At 40.9% G+C, this 16,857-nt stretch overlaps 1 protein-coding gene across 6 annotated transcripts in view; it reads left to right on the forward strand.

Annotated features, from left to right (window-relative positions):
• Positions 1-16,857, forward strand: part of DGKI (diacylglycerol kinase iota) — a 219,686-nt gene that overhangs the window by 69,108 nt on the left and 133,721 nt on the right. For 5 of the 6 annotated variants that reach the window (XM_075755694.1, XM_075755708.1, XM_075755700.1 and 2 more), the window contains exon 2: positions 12,052-12,160. The exons of the other annotated variant lie outside the window; for it this stretch is intronic. In XM_075755694.1, the coding sequence (XP_075611809.1) occupies positions 12,052-12,160 (109 nt within the window). The remainder of the gene's footprint in view (positions 1-12,051; positions 12,161-16,857) is intronic. 6 annotated transcript variants of the gene reach the window in all.

The following is a 16,857-nucleotide window of genomic DNA, read 5'->3' on the forward strand; positions in this document are numbered from 1 at the left end:
CCCACTACAAGTGTTACTTCTGGGCAGAGGGTGAGGTGCTCCAGGCTAGGAGTGGGCAGGATGTTTGTACAGTTGATACCTTTTGCTCTGGTGATTTTGCGGTAAAAGATTTTAATCTCTCATGCTGTCAGTCATCTTCACATCTTAATGCTCACTGATAGAAAGAACCCTCAGAAGCTGGTCGTTGTCTGTCATAACAAAACCAGTGCATAAACAGATAATATTTTCCTTTGATCCCATGGTGGTCTTGTTCAGTGACTTCATTTCAAATTACTGTTTTCTCCCAATGACTCCAGCAAATAAATAACACACCAGCACAAGACCTAACAGCGTGGTGTTACAAGTCCCTTTTATAGTCTCAAAATCTCTTTCAGATTAAAATAATGTCCAAGTAGTGTGACATGTCCTGCATGAGGTTAATGTCCAGATCTCTTCTAGCTCTAGGTGGGCTGAAGTGAGCAGGCTGCTGTTAGGTCATGCTGTCTGAGGTTTTACCTCACCCTGAAGGAGCACCAGCAACTTGCCATGCCTTTTCCTGAAGCTGTATAGGCACTACAGAAGCAGAACCCAGCATTGCTGTAGCCAAGAAGAAATTAGAGGAAAAATAAACCTTCCTCCCTGCTGTTTGCTTGTTATGTGCATTTGACGGTGTTTTGTATTGTGGGTGTTTTTTTAGCCTGCTTGTATACAACTGGTGAGTCAACAGGGAGGAAGAAAAACCCCATATGTATATTTTAACAGAATTTAGATGGAAAAAAGAGAAACTGTTTAAAGGGCAGATCATAAGAAAAATGAGCATTTTTGAAATTAGTTCCAAAAGGAAAAAAAGAAGAAAAGACTCCAGTTACAGCATCTCTTTAATTAGATCCAGCAGAGCTGCTAATAGGTACCGAAGATCTCCGCTTTCTTCTCAGTCACGAAGATCACTGCTCTAGCTGATGTACTGCCTGCACTTTTCTGCCTCTGTGTCCCCCTGAAAGCTTTCCTACTCCAAGGCTCAGACCTAGGCACGACCCTGCGATAGCTGTCCCTTGGGGTCAGGAGGGAGCGCAATCGTCTCCCTCCTGACTGAGAGCGCCTCGGACCCTCCCCGCAGCACCGTTTTAGTGGCTGCTGGGGGCTGAAGGCAGCAGGCCCTCAACGCGATGCCAGTGAGATTTGTAATGTTGCGTGACACAGGCGATGTTGTCGTCTTAATCTGATGTGAAACACTCTTCCAGGCAGAAATGTTAAGGTTCGGTACAGACAGACTGATTTTTTTGAATGGTTACGCGTAACTCCAAAGTTGATTAACAAGAATAAGCTTCGAACATAAGTATTTTTGGTAGACAACTCATGTTTTATTCAGGGCTAAATGAGTATGAATTCATGTTTTATAAACACACTGGGTATCCTGAGGTTAACGCCTCTGACTCAAGCCCTGCTCTGTTTCTCCTCCAGTTCTGGAAGTTTATTTTAAGCGGTTAAGTTTTCTGCTTTTGGTGCATTGAAGGAAGAGGGAATATTGTCACATCAGGTGTACTTATTTCCTTGTTTCTGAATTGCCAGGCAGTTGTTAGTGATGGGGACAGAAGGTGGTGATTTGTTATGATTTATATTTTCTACCCAGGCCCTCATTCCTTGTTTATTTTTTTGGCTTATATAGTGATCTGAAAGTTTATCCTAAGCCCCCCAATCTTTGCTCCTAAAACTTGTTAAAAGTAATCAAAACCTTATCATTGAATTTGAGCTTTGGATGGGGATGGTGCAGGAACAGGTTGCTGCACAGACTTGCTGGGGAATTGTCACTTGCTTTCTGTTTTCTTCATCTGCTGTTCACTTACCGCAATACGTCCTCTTTCTCCACCCTCTGCTGAACTCTTTCAGGTTGTTTCAAACAGAGGAGTTGGAACCGGTGGACGTGCTTAGTCTGGTGCGTACGAACCGTGCCAGAGGAAATGGAAGAAAGTCAGCAATGGTACGGAGGGGACAAAGGCGCAGGTGGTTGGAGCATGGTAGTGGTTGGAGCACGTTAGTGCTCCTCCAGCCTAGCCGCCTCCAGCCCTGCTAGGAATTAGGGACCTGTTGTTTTCCAGGTGCTCAAAACAAGATTTTCCAAGCACAGCAGTATACACCATTGAACTGTATAGTCTTTGTGGTGAGGAATAAGAAGAAAAAGGCACCTGTTGAATTTTTTTTGGTCTGTTTTTGTATCTCACACAGTCCTGGGGAGGGAAGTTAGGGGACAAAAGCTTTGTCTTATCGCAGTTGCTGTCTTCCTTCCTTAGAGAGAAAATAGAATTTATTTGGTTATTGAATGGTAGTTTTACTTTTTATCCGCCTTTCTCAAGTGTCACCCTAACGAAAAGTAAATGTAGGTTCCACACATCCATGGCCTCCCCTGCCAAGAACTATGCAAGCAAAGCCTGAACTCCCTTCACTGCTCTGTTATCTGGAATCTCTTCCTCCTGTAAAAATTCTGTTTGGAATTTGAAAGTCTAACTTCCTTTTCAAAAGAGAGTATTTTTCTGTCCTGTGTGCTTTCAAAATTTTTTGTTAGAAAAATTTGTTTATTTTGGATTGTTTAAAAGCTTGGTTTTGTTCTGGGTCATTCCTTGAGTCGTAGGTATTTGTGCATCTTGGAAGAAGAGAATTTGATTCTTGTATCAATACGTGGTAAAAAAAATTCTTCAGGTATAAAATATAATATTCCTTTTTTTTTTAAACTTTAGTTAAAAAAAAACTCTTGAAGTATTTTTCACTTGACTAGTGAGTATGGATCTTCATTACCTTTTTCAATTTTTGTTTGTATGCTCAGCAATGGAAGGCTTTTATTTTTAACCTCTGGGAGACCCTTATTTGCTAAATGGAAGCTTATAAAGGGGAAAAAAATGTGGAGCTGGATGGTGAGAATTTCTGACTGTTTCCATTTTCAAGCAGGAGAGACTACACAAACAAAGACAAGACACTTAACAATTCAGGAGCATGGAAGTAGGTTCCAAAAATCCACATTTGAAACAACTCTCTGAAGCTTATGGTGCAAAACTGTGAGGCATGTATTTGATTTGTAGAAAAGACGAAAATCAGAAGAATTCATTATATAGTTTGTGTGAGGCCATATAGTTCTTGAGTCATAATGACATTTCAGCTTGTGTAAACAGCTTATGCCAATGGAGGATCCTAGTCTGATAGAGAAATTACCTTAAATTAGGTTATTTTTGAAAGCAATGTGCTAGCATCTGAGAAGCAAGAAGACATTTCAAGACTAATGTTAAAAAATAAAAATACCTCTTAATCTTTTCTCTGCTGTTCTAAATTGCTTCCTTCTAAAAGACCTTCCACCTGGTCTTTTATTGTATATTTTCCCTTTCTTTATCTTCCAGATCACATGAAAATTATTTGATGCCACCGAGAAGTACACCCCCCCCCCCCCAAAAAAAAAAAAAACAAAACAAAACAAAAAACAAAAAACACCTCGATCTTCTCTTATTTTCCTCTGGTTGGCAGAGAAACATAGACTATCTGCACCCCTTTTGAAAATCAGTATTTTAGTATATGATTAAAAAAAATAAATAGCATGATCATACTGTAGTCATGTCCATCCAATTTGCTGTCATCATTTTTTGTCTACACTTGAACTACAGAATACAGGTTCTGCATATCCTATGATTTTGTCTGGATCAAATGTATTGTCATGAAAATATTTCACATTTAGACTTTCTTTGCTTTCTGAAATAGTGAAAACATATCAATCTTCTGTAATGCCAATGTCCAGTCTATGATGCAGCTGGAAATCATTTATGCTCAAAGTTCCCTAGAGCATTTCTTGCTGTTTACTTGGAAAGACAGTGATTAAATTTTATCATCCCAGTTACTCAATTGATTCCAGAATCTTTGAAATGTGAGCTTCTATGCACATCTCTGTCCTAACATGACCTCACTCAATGGGGTTTGACCCAAAGGCTTAAAGATTTTGAGATCAAGGCTTTCAGGTGCCTTCTATTCTGTAGAAGGACAATAAAAAAAAATCATAGGTTGTAGGTTCAATTTTAACTCTTTGGAGGAAGTGTAAAAAATCTGAATAATAGGAACTTAAGGAAGATTGTGCAGGGGATGCATATCAGACGGACATTACAAAAAAAAAGATTTTAATGATGAGAAGAGTGGAGATCTGGCATAGCTTCTCAGTAGGAATGAGAGAGAGGGAACAACCAGCCTAAATTTGAGATGGGTCTTGATAACTTTATAAATTCAAATGTATAAGTTTGCCTGAAAGAAGACTAGATTTCATGACCTAGAAGGTCTCTTCCAGACTTGGCATTCATAGCTTTGAAAGCTAAAGGCTAAAAGAAAAAAAATAAAAATCCTCTCCTAAAACAAACTATTTTTGACTGCAGCAAAAATAAAGCAAAATAATACAGTTCAAGAAAGGATTTGTATTTTTTTCCCTGCTTTCCTAGGCTCCTTTGTTAGTCTCTTTCTTGGTGAATTACAGGGATAAAGGATACTCTTCATCTTTATTACATCACCAACTATCACTTTATTCCTTTCCTCTTCACACAAATTAATGCTGACATTTCTGTTACTGCAATGAGTCCTCCAAGGTCTGTCACTTTCTGTGGTAAGAGTAATCACCACATTTATATACATATTTTCGGAAATAACACATTGAAACAAAAGATTGGGAGGGACCCTGTTAGTCCTAAAATTTAGTTACCGTCTACCATAAATGCTCCTTGATATTTAAACCTATTTGGAAAGAAATCTAGGGAATAAATTAAGAGTAAAGCAGGGGAAAACCCCCCAAACTCAAGCAAGCAGAAGTAAGACCAAGAACTGAGTGATACCCAGTGATATGTGTAAGTCTGAGCTCTTACAGGAGATCAGAGAGAATTCCACATGACTTTGACTTTTTCTTTGACTCAGAAAAGACAACATCATGTGGTAGAGGATCTTGTGTCTCTATTGGATTTGTTACTTTACTCAAGGTGATGGTCACAGAAAGTCTAAGCGACTCTGGTCTTGCACCTGAATACAAGCTGAATATGGTATTTTATGTGATAGATCTGAATGCTCCTACCAGAACTTACTCAGAGAGTTGAAGTACTGTAGTTACTTCTCAGTTCTTGGGTTGCTGTTTGAAGTACTTGGGAAGATTGTTAGTGGAAATTTGTTTCATTGTCTTCAGGTGGGTCTCTGAGCTGCCTATTAGGTGCAGGAGGATGGGCTTGAGGCTGAAAGCAAAGCTGGCCAGTGTTGCAGTGTTTTGTGGAGGTGTACCGATTTCCATGTAGCTTTTATCAAACTGGTCTGTGATGAGGGGTTGAGAGAGAGAGAGGAAAGGTCTGCTGGGATCTTGGAGGTGGTGATGTTGAGTGGCTGGGAAGCTGCCCAAATCTTTGTTTTTCCATACCCTGATTCCTTCAACAGCAGGCAATAGCAGATGCATAAGCAAGTATTTCACAAGGAGTTTTGAAAGGTCTGTTTCTTTTAGTGCTAATTGAACTTCTTGCATCAGTGTTTACTGCTGAGGGTGCCTGAGAGTGTCCTAGGCTGAGCTGCTATTTGTGTGGATAAACCTGAGGAAAATGGGAAGGTTAATGTAAGAGGCTAAAGATCGCATTGACAAAAGGGCCAATAACTGATCTCTAGGGTTTGATTTTTGCTAAGTATTCTGATAGAATTCAAATAAGAATTTGCTAAGAGGGCTTTATAATAGCTCCCTTAAACCAGCTCCAGTCCTGAAGGAGTGGGGTGGTCACACAGGGGCTCACAGAGTGCGGATGGGGTAACCCAGCAGCAAGTTTTAATCAGAGAAACTGGTAGATCTGCTGATAAAATGTAGGGTTGGTAAATACACAGCTGGATGTGATGTGCTGGAGGAGAGCCAGCACACTTTTTCCGAAGGAAGCCAGGACTTGTGTGTCTTGCAGAAATTGCTGACAGAGACATGAGGCCCATGAACCGGGGTGCTCTGGCCATGGGAGCACACACGGGCTTCCAGAAAGCTTCCAGTGAGGTAGGAAGAAAGATTTTGGTACAGGAACTAGGGCTAAATGGATGATCTTCATGTCGTTAAACAACAGTTTAAATGTAACAAGCAACGGGGGGGTTAGCAATCGGTGAGGGGTTTTCCTAATTTTACCTAGGAGTGTACCGAGGGGGACCACCGGGGATCTGTGATGGGAGTAGTGCTGCTCACAGGGAGCAAAGCGTGAGGGGCAAAGCTTGCTGCTGTTCTGCACAATTAGTCGGGGTGGGCACAGGCTGACTGTGGAAAATTTACAGAATGATCTTATGATGCTGAATGACTCTGCAGCAAATTGCAGTTGAAATGTGAGATTGATGAAGGCAAAATAATGCACATGGGGGAAAAAAAGCTTTAAAGTTTGGACTTTATATTAGCATTTAGCACTCAGGATAGGGAACTTTGGATAATTGTGACTACTGCTATGAAATGATCAGTTCAGTGCTCACAGTGATAAAAAGGCAAGTAAAGGGCTCAGAATGAGGGAAGGAAAAAAAAGAGAGAACAATGCAGAAAGTAAGGTGACATCACTCATAAACCTCTGGAGCAGCCAGATCTTGAATGTTTGTTCTAGTTCTGGCAATCCTACCTCAAAAAAAAGATATAATCGAGCTAGAAAGCATTGACAACAATAAAACAGCTTCAGTATCGGCAGAAGCCTATACCATCTAGGGTGCTTCTACTTGTTGGGGGAAGGGTGAATGAAGAGGCATATGAATACAGATTCATAAAATCACAGAAGGTGTAGAGAGGCAAATGATTACTTGCTGTTCCTCACAATATGATATAGAAATTGAATTATCAAGCAGAATTTTTAAAACAGACAGAAGGAAGTACTTTACACTGCCCATAATTAAATTGTGGAGCTCATTATACAGGCTGCTGTGGAGACCAAGAGTATAAATGGAGACCAAGAGTATAAATGGGTTCAGGGAAGAACCAACACATTCCTAGAGTAACATTACAAGCTATTAGGCACAAAGGTCTGGAAGCAGCCTCCAGCTCAGGAAGTCCTTAAACTACTGATTACTGGAAACTGGGGCTGGAGTATGTCAGGGGAAGGATCACCCAATTTGTGCCAGTGCTCCTCTAAACACCTGCCACTGGCCATTGTCAGAAATGGGATACTGGACCAGACAGATTGTTTCGATTTGACTGAAGTTGACTCCTTTTGTATTGAATGCAAAAAATTTGGGAATCTTGATGTTGCAGTGAAATAGTCATTGCCCCATGGGTCAGCTTGAAAGGAGAACATTACATGCCTGGAAGGCAAGGTGGGAACAGCAGGTCACAGGAGCGCTGTGCAGTCAGCAGAGATGTGTGGGGAAAACTTAAATAATAATGCCAGAGTTTAGCCAGTACATTTTGTTCATGATTTTCATAAGCACCAAACTGCAGGAGTGGAAACCACCTCCAAACAAACTCGGGTGCGTATGAATTGTTCATACAGTGTGCAGGTACTGTCTGGCCTTGCACAGGGATTTTCAAGTTGTGGTCGGTAAAGCTGAGGGCTGGTAGGCATAAGGTTTATCTACCTATTCAAAGAAAAGCAGAGCTATTGTAACTTAAACATTGTCATACAAATGACTGTCCTTTTCTTGGTAAATATCTGGATCAACTTGGAGAAAAGACTCCCAAAAATCTCTCTCCTGGCAGATGGGATCTGTGGAAGCCAGTCTCTGCACTTTTATGATCTCTCAACCTTTCATCTGGGAAACTACCCCAATAGTAACTCACGCCCCTATGGAAAGGAGAGTAATAACCCCAGCCTGGAAAGGCAGCAACTTCAACACCAGTGACAACTAAAATGACACTCAAATCTGTTAACCATGTGCAGCACTAACTTGCTCTTTCTTCTCCAAATAGATTTTTCTAACACTTAAATGAGCTGCATACTATTGACTAATTGTCTTTTGTGGTCTTTGAGGATTCAGGCATAACTATTCCATCTAAACAACTCATTGGAGGATTTTTATATGCCTTAGGTGGACGAAAAGGCTCAGTAAAGCCAAAGCCTGGGATATAAACTCAAATCCTCCCTAATCAAATATGTATCCTTTGATCTAATAAGTAGGTTGAGTCTCGCCTGACTTTTCAGCAAAATGAAAAAGAAAATGTAATGCTTTTTTTTTTTTTTTTTAAATGAGTTGTTATACTTGAATAACTTGGATGTCTGATTGCTTTTGGTTTCCAAGACAGTCAACTGCTTTGCTAAAAAATTTTCTTAATGGTATCAACTATGGAATTAGTATCAGATATTTTTGTTTGTTGTATATTTAATGACATACACATGTATGTGCACCCATACTTGTTCTCAATGGTGGTGTGTTAGCTAAGTTGATAATAGCATCTACTACAAATTACTGATTACTGGATATGAAAAAATAATTATCAAAATATAGGTCACTACTTAGGATGCAGCATTTCCTTGCTGTTGCTTGCTACGTCAGCAAGGTGGCTGGTGTGCCCATTTTAACTAAGTTGTAGGCTTTATAGTTTGAAGAATGGAATATGTCATGAAAGCACAGATTCATTTTTTCTGTCTCTATCTTATCAGGGGAACAGTGATTACTTTTGCTTCTATGGGAAAGGCTGCCTGTCGAGCCTGTGTTTTCATTCATGCACTCAGCACAGTGGAGATGAAATTGCTGGGAAAGATAACTAAAAGCCACTTGTGTTACCTTACTATTGGAAAAATGCCAGATGATGTAATCTGCTAAAGTAATATGAGATCAGATCACCTGGATACTCAGCATCTGCTCTGTTCTCAGAATTGTGTTACCTTCCCTTTCCCCCCATTTTCCCCTCTCTTGTCTGCCTTACACTTGTTAGAAGGCCATGTGTTTGCTCTTTAGCCTGATCTCCTTTCTTTTTTTTTTAAAAAAAAAAAAACATGGAAAAGTCTTCTGCGGTGCATGTAGTGTGTTTTGATGCTGTGTCTCTCTTTGTTCTGAGATAAAGTTCTGATAAGAAGCTGTGTAAGAGTAGGCATTTTTAGCTTGACCCTGGGCCCAAGGGTAATTTCTGACTAGTTGATGTCAATTTGCAGTTCCTGAGATCATTTTAAGGCTTTTATGTTAAAACAAACCTGAAAAAAAAAGGCATTCTTGTCATGCCTGTGTTTTGTGTGCTTTCCAGACAAAGCCGTAAATCCAGCTTGGCGTGCAGAGGAAGGGCAGGCTGCTGGCACAAAACTCTGCCAAGTCTCCCGCAAAAGGCTCGTCAACCTCGGCTCACTTTTAAAAGGACATGGGCCAAGTCTCAGGTTCTGCTGCAGGAGGCTTGCACATCTCGTTCTGGCTTGAAACAGTATCCAAGGCTTGAGGCTGGGATATCTGTGGCTGTTCATTAGGCATGTTTACCTTTTAAGTCTCTGCTGAACTTGCCTTCCAGCTGGAAGCCTTGTCCTCAGACTGGTCAGATAAATTTGTTCCTAGGAATATTCATCGCAGACTTTCCTTTAGTGAATTTGCTTAGTGGATGCCTCCAACTTCACAGGCTGTATTGCTTGACAAGTAATGGGTTGTAAGCCCTGTTGGCTGAAAACGTTGGCATTTTTCATCAAATAATAATTAATTGCTAAAGCTTTATTATTCAGCCACCTTTGCTCAAGTATTACTTTGCACAAAGTGGATGCTACCTTGCTCTGTTATGAGGGCAGGACTAAGTAGGTTTGCTTTATGACTGTCAGCGATGCAGAGTGGTAAACGTGATACTGCCCCATTTCCACCAAAACAAATTACCGTGTTATAAACCATGAATAGACACAAGAATGTACTCTTGTGTTTAAGAAGCACTAATAACTGAATTGATACCCAAAACAGCATGGAAGGAGACTGCGAAATATTGGACACTGTTTTCTGGGAAAAAAAATAAATTTAAAATTTATTTCTCATTGTTTATTTCTTTAAGGCCTTAATCCACTCATTGAGAAGATGTGTAGCTTATGTTGTACTGGCATATATGGCGTAAAATCTTTCTAGCTAAATTCTTCTCTCCTGATAGATTGCAAGGTAGTGAAAGTCTTTTCCTTGGGCTCCTTCCCTCTAGTAGATTTTAGTCAAATGCAAAATATTTTGCAAAAAACCCTTAATGTCAATGTCTTCCCCACGTTGTTAAGTGGAAAGGGGGCACTGGATGATCAGAGGCTGATGTTAATGTGCTGAGTTGTTCATGCTACCCACAGGAAAGGGAATTAAAGAGATTCTGATTCAGCCCACTCGATTTTTCTGGGTGTGCACTGGGAGCAATGAGGCTTCCAAGCTCCTTTACTATGAATATATATTGCACTGTATATTTTCAGGGCAATGAAAAGATTTATTTAGCATATGGCTGACCTAGATTGTCATCACTGGCTCAATTGACCTTTATTGCCTTGGGAGAGTGGTAAGATTAGGAGATGCTATAAATAGCTGTTGCACTGTGGGAGTGGTATCACAAAAATGCACTTTACACAAACAGACTGTCATTTCACTTTATGGGGGATGAGTATATTTGGCTTACAAAAGGAGATGTCTCCTTGAGATGGTTTTGTCCTCTTCTGAATCACTGCAGCTGAAGCTGTGAGATTGTTTTGGCCACCACCATCAGGTGTTAAATATACAATGTTCTCCTGGTTTCAGCTGGGATGGAGTTAATTTTCTTCCTAGTAGCTGGTATAGTGCTGGGTTTTGGATTTAGGATGAGAATAATGTTGATAACACACTGATATTTTAGTTGTTGACAAGCAGTCAAGGACTTTTCGGTTTCTTGTACTGCCCTGCCAACGAGAAGGCAGGAAGCACCCAAGAAGCTGGGAGGGGACACATCCAGGGCAGCTGACCCAAACTGGCCAAAGGGTTATGCCATACCATACGATGTCATGTCCAGTGTATAACTGAAGGCTGGCCAGGAGGTTTGGCTCAGGAACTAGCTGAGCATTAGCTCTGAGTGATGAACAATTGTGCTGTGCATCACTTGTTGTATATTCTTTTGTCACTATTATTAATCTTCCTCTTCTGTCCTAGTAAACTGTCTTTATCTCAACCCATGAGTTTTACCTTTATTTCTTTTTGATTCTCTCCCCCATCCCACTGTGGGGGCGGGGGAGTGACCAAACAGCTGCGTGGTTGTTTTAGCTGCCTGCCAGGTTAAACCATGACGAAAGCAATAATGTTATGAAACTTTATGAAACCTACTGTCCAAGTGCAGCTGAGCGTTGCATCAGCAGTGTACTCCGCTTCCTTCCACCTCATACCTCACTGTTCGAGGCTGCTCTGGCAGGGCTGGGTGCTGCTGGGGAAACGGGCAGTGGATATGCTGTTGGCACTTGTGGAGCTCCAGGAGTGTTTCTGGTCACCATCTGTGACTTTTGAAGGAGGCCGTATCTATGCCTCAAGAGCTGTAAGAATGATTTTGGACCAAAGAGATAGATTTGAAATACAAGTGGAAAGAAGCTGTAATACCTTGAGGGATGCTGATATGATCAAAAAAGGTAGTAGTGTATGACTTCCCTTTCTAAGTGGTGTCCCCATGTCTTCTTTTATGTAGTCTGATGCTGAATGGATGACTTTTCCCAGCCTATAAATGAAGTAAAAGCAACAGATGTTGTGCTTTTTATATAAAGTCATATTTCATTCCTCCAATAAAGGCCATTTGGAATTATGCATAAATTGATTCAGTAGTTCAGCTGGAATGTAAGGAATAGGTGTAACAAATGAGGACTCCACTGAAACTGGCAAATGGAACCATATGTAGTCCACTGGATTTGATATTTCAGCTTAGTGCCAGATGAGTAACTGATCTTCATTAAACAGTAATTTTCAGTGATCAGATTACTTTATTCTTTTCCTAAACTGCTTTAGCAGGAGATGGCATTTGAGCACCGTTTCACCCAAGATGAAATTAGATGCTGTACTGCTTCTTCTGATTTCTGGAGAAGGGTGGGGTGGATAATTATTTTGGGTAATTATATTGGATATACACTCCATTTATTTGTTTGTTTTTTGTTTGTTTTTGTTTTTTGTTTTTGTTTTTGTTTTTTTTTTTTTCTTTTCAATTTGCAGGAAAGCAATCTCCAGGTCAGGCCTCCAGCACTTGGCTCCTGTGCATTCCCTCAACATTGCAGTCTCCAATGGACCTGTGAAGGAACCAAGGGCGGCCTTAGAGTGGACTGTAGGTGTTTGGTTTTTTGGCAGTTAATTTGAGCAGTATCTCTGGCTAGTGCTCTTTCCATCCTGAACTCAACGTAAGACATTGCATTGCTATCAGAATTAGTGCTGGTCAATAGGAACATGCTTCTATTATGAAAAAAAGCACAAGGCAGAGACATGAAAACTTGTGGAGACTTGAGCAGAACAGGACAGAACTGTTCGGATTTTCCAGCTTGGGAACCACCTGGTTACATTTTTTCCTGCCTTCTTGACAAGGTCTGCTATTCAAAGGTGATCTGATTCTAGCACAGCACAGTTTTGTACCTCTGCTTGATGGGCCAAAATTTAAGGCTGAAGACACATGTTGAGCTGGCTGGATCTGTAGAGTAGGTAGTAGAAATCTCTGGTCGCAATGCTTTGTAGCTATGGGTAGGTTTCTTCTGAGCCCAAACTGGGTTGTAGACACAGAGAGCATATGTTTCCATCCCCTCCATCTTGCTTCTCCTACTTATGTTTCTGGGCTGACTCAGAAGTGGTCAGTTTAGGACTGTCTAGAATAGACTAGACTATATCAGTTGGAAGGGACCTACAACGATCATCTAGTCCAACCGCCTGACCACTTCAGGGCTGACCAAAAGTTAAAGCATGTTATTAAGAGCATTGTCCAAATGCCTCTTAAATGCTGACAGGCTTGGGGCATTGACCACCTTTATAAGAAGCCTGTTCCAGTGTTTGACCACCTTCTCTGTATAGAAATGTTTCATAATGTCAAGTCTGAACTCCGCTGACACAGCTTTGAACCATTCCCGTGCATGTTCCATGTGGTTACGCACTGGTATGTGCTAAGGACTCAAGCTTTAAGCCAGCAGGTCACATTAACATCCCATTTAAAGAAGTATCAAGGCACCAGCCACCCAATTGGCTTTTAGGTGAAGGTAACTTACATTTTGATGAATAAGGCTTATGTTTATCTCTGATTTTCTATATGGCATGCTCTGCTTCAACCCCAGCTATTGCATTTAAAGTTCAAGGGGATGAAATGTTACAGGCTGTGCTGCAGGAAGCTGGATTAGATTTACTATGTTCTTCTACAGTATTGTATTTTAACAAAGAGTGTTAAAATGAGTTTGAAATCTTACATGGAATCCTCTTGGAGGAGCTTTGTAGAATACCTTGATCTTTCCCTCCAGGAAAACTCAGGTCCTGATTCGGCACGGTATTAAAACACGTCTGCTTTGAGTCATCAATGTTGTTTAGTAGAAATCTGAAGGATCAGTCAACTACGTCAGGGGTTAGACACAGGCTAAATTAAACACTTTTCAAAATTGTACTTAGAAAACAACAACAGCAGCAACAAAACCCCAAAACAAAAAACTTAAACCCCAAACCCAACAACCACAGCTTACCCTTCTTCAAAGTTAATTGCTGCTCATTTTATCATGTGGTTGCTCACGTGATTCCAGGACATAAATACTGCAGGACTTTATAGGTTGGTGAATATTGATTATAGATTTTGGGTTTTAATTGTGTGTGTGGTTTCTTTGCACTTCCTGGCTTATGGTTTAGATTTTTGATCAGTTTCACACTCTCAGATTGGTGTTGCTGATTTACTGCTTGTTGCTCTTCTCCTTTGATTGGAGAAGGAGGCAATGCCATGGCATGTGGGGAAGGGGCAGGATAGTGAGTGGAAGACATATGTGTCTGGGAGGAGCCTGAACTGACCAGCTGTAATAACTGGTGAATGTGGGGGAGAAAGGGATTTCTCAAATCTGCGGCACAGTATAAGTAAATGAGATAATAAGGGAGGTGATTTGGAGGTGTGCAGAAGCTGAAACAGACCAAAGTTTATAATAGGTAGTGAAGGTCAATTAAAAAACCCTGAAGTTTTGAATACTGATGTTTAATTCCAGAGGTGTATTTGGTAGTTTGGATTAAGATGTATTGGAGCCAGACAGAAAGTCTCCATATTTAACCACTAGAAGGCAGCATTAATCAGTGCATGTCGCATCCCCATCTATATCATCCCGCTCTTCAGTGTTTCTGAGGTTGATTCTCCAAGGACTCATGACGGGAGACCTTTCCAAAGTCTAAGTGACACGAACATAAGTTGTCACTTGACTTTGCAGTAGAAAATGTTTCCTCCTTGTTATCTTCACAGTAATAACTGGAGAGAATTCCCTGGCTATAGTCTCCACTTTTGATAACTCCTTGCAGGTGATTTGCCATTATCAGATGATCTTGTGAACAGGACACTGATTTGGGGAGTGGGATTTCCATTCCCTGCTCTGCCACTTACCTTGTGAGCAAGCTCAGATAAATTGTTTTGCTACTCAGTACGTTAGCTGCTCTAGCTGTAAAATGGAGCTGATGATTCTGATGTCTCTTAAGACCCTTTACATAAGAAACAGTATTGCTTTATTAATGTTGTTGTTACTATCTACCACCCCTGAGGTTTCTTTTCTCTCACGTTCTTACAAATACCCAGTTTCATCACATTTGCTACAAATTCAAATTAACTAGTAGCTTTATCTAATTTAATGCTATCTTTTCACAGCAGGGCCATACAGAATATATCCTCTGGAGTAGGTGATACTATAGCCAGAGGGCAACGCAGAATATGCCTTACCAAAAAGGAATCACCTTAACTGCTTGTCCCTGTGATATGTTTATGCATAGCCTCTTCTGCCACTCTTACAAGTTAAAAGATAAAGTAAGCAATTCTAGCCCAGATTCTAAAGTACAGAGCCACCTCATACAGTGCCTGCATACCATTATGGGTCTAGCTCTTTGTATATTTTCATATTGCCATTTGCTCCCAAGGAAAACAACCATAAGCTTTTGTGCAAAGTCATCCTGTAATTTCCTTTTAAGTATTGCCTTCTAGCTTTTGCTTTCTTTGGTGCCTACAAAAATCCTGACAGCCACCTAGGATATTAGTGTGTTGAGCTTCCCACTGGCCAAAATTCTCTCATTATTTTATTTGTCCATCATGCATTTGTCTGTTGATGCCACTTACTTGCCTTCTCATTAGTAGGCATTTATGGCCCATGACTACAAGCTTTAGAACTCTGATTATGTCCATTAAGAAGCATTTGAAGACACACAGCTTCCATTCTTGGAGTTCAGTGAAAAAACTTGGGACTGATCTGTGCTTTGTGTTCTGTGAATGCACAGAGTACTCTGGGTGCAAGATGAATGTTCTTCAGAGGAGAAATATTACAACTTTATAACATAAATGATATGTATTAAAGACACAAAAAAATCTTATGGATCTTATAAGAATAGAAAACTATGCATTTGAGTAGATGTTGAAAACTGGCATTTGGCAATATGTGGTGCCAGTTTCATAGGTTTTACTTTTACCTGCTGCTATAAAATTAGTTGGTTGAGAGGACCTATTCAGTTGCATAGGATATTTTAGCATGCAGGAAAAAGTTGTTCTTTATACTTTCTACTAAATATCAGAAGATTGCAGGGCTATGATCTCACTGAGATCACAGAGACATAGTACAATAGCACATGTGGCTGGAGTGGCACAATGGATAGATATGGACTTTTTAGAAAGGGCAAGGCCAGGATGGTGAGGAGGGAGGGGGAGTTATCCTTCATATATGAGAGAAGCAGGAATGCTTGAAGGTCTGCTGTGGAATGGACAATGAGCCTATGAAGAGCTATGGATCAAGATCAGAGGGCAAACCAACATAGGCAACATTGTTGTGGGTGTCTGCTACGGATACTTTGTTCAGGAAGAGGTAGAAGATGAGGCCTTATTCAGACAACTGGAAGCAGCCTTGTGTTTGCTGGCCCTGATATTTATGTGGACAACATGAACCATCCTGATATCCGCTGAAGGAACAACTGGGCACAATCAACCCAGGGGACTTCTGGAATGCATTGATGAGAACTTCCTGGCAAGTGATCGAGGAGCTGATGAGGGGAGATGCTCTGCTGGATCTCATGCTTATGAACAAGGAAGAACTGGTGGGGAACGTGAAGATCAGGGCAGACTTGCCCACAGTAATGATGAGGCAAACAGCAGGATTATATCCCTGGACTTCAAGAGAGCAGACTTTGACCTGTTCAAGGGACTGTTTGGGAACGTAACATGTGATATGCCTCTGAAGAGAAAAGGGCTCCAGGACAACTAGTTGATAATCAAAGATCACCTCTTCAGTATTTGAGAACAGTCCATTATCACATGCAGTACGTCAAGCAAAAGCATCCGGAAGTCTGCATGGATGCATAAGTAGCTCCAGACAAAACTCAAATATTTTAACACACCCTCCCCCTCCAAATAAAAACCCAAAACCCTCACACCCAAACCCAAACAAATCCCCCCCGCCAATACAACAGGTGGAAGCAGGGTCAGGCCAGCCAGGAGGATTGTAGAGGGCACTACCTAATTTCACAGGGATGGGGTAAGGAAAGCCAGAGCCAATCTGGAGTTGAATCTGACATGAACATGAAGGGCAGCAAGAATGGTTTATGTAGGCATATCAACAGCAGTAGGAGCACTAGGAAAAATGTTAGGTGACTGCTGAAAGGGGCAGGGGATTTGGTGGCAGAGGACACGGAAAAATCAATGTGCCTAATGCCTGTTTTACTTCCATTTTTACTGGTAAGATGCACCTTCAGGAATCCCAGGCCCCTGACACCAGTGGCTGAAGCAAGAAAGACTTACCTTTTGTAGAGGATGATCAGGTTAGGGAACATTTAAAC

This window comes from Balearica regulorum, chromosome 1, assembly GCF_011004875.1.
Source record: "Balearica regulorum gibbericeps isolate bBalReg1 chromosome 1, bBalReg1.pri, whole genome shotgun sequence".
In the NCBI taxonomy this organism is placed as follows: domain Eukaryota; kingdom Metazoa; phylum Chordata; class Aves; order Gruiformes; family Gruidae; genus Balearica; species Balearica regulorum.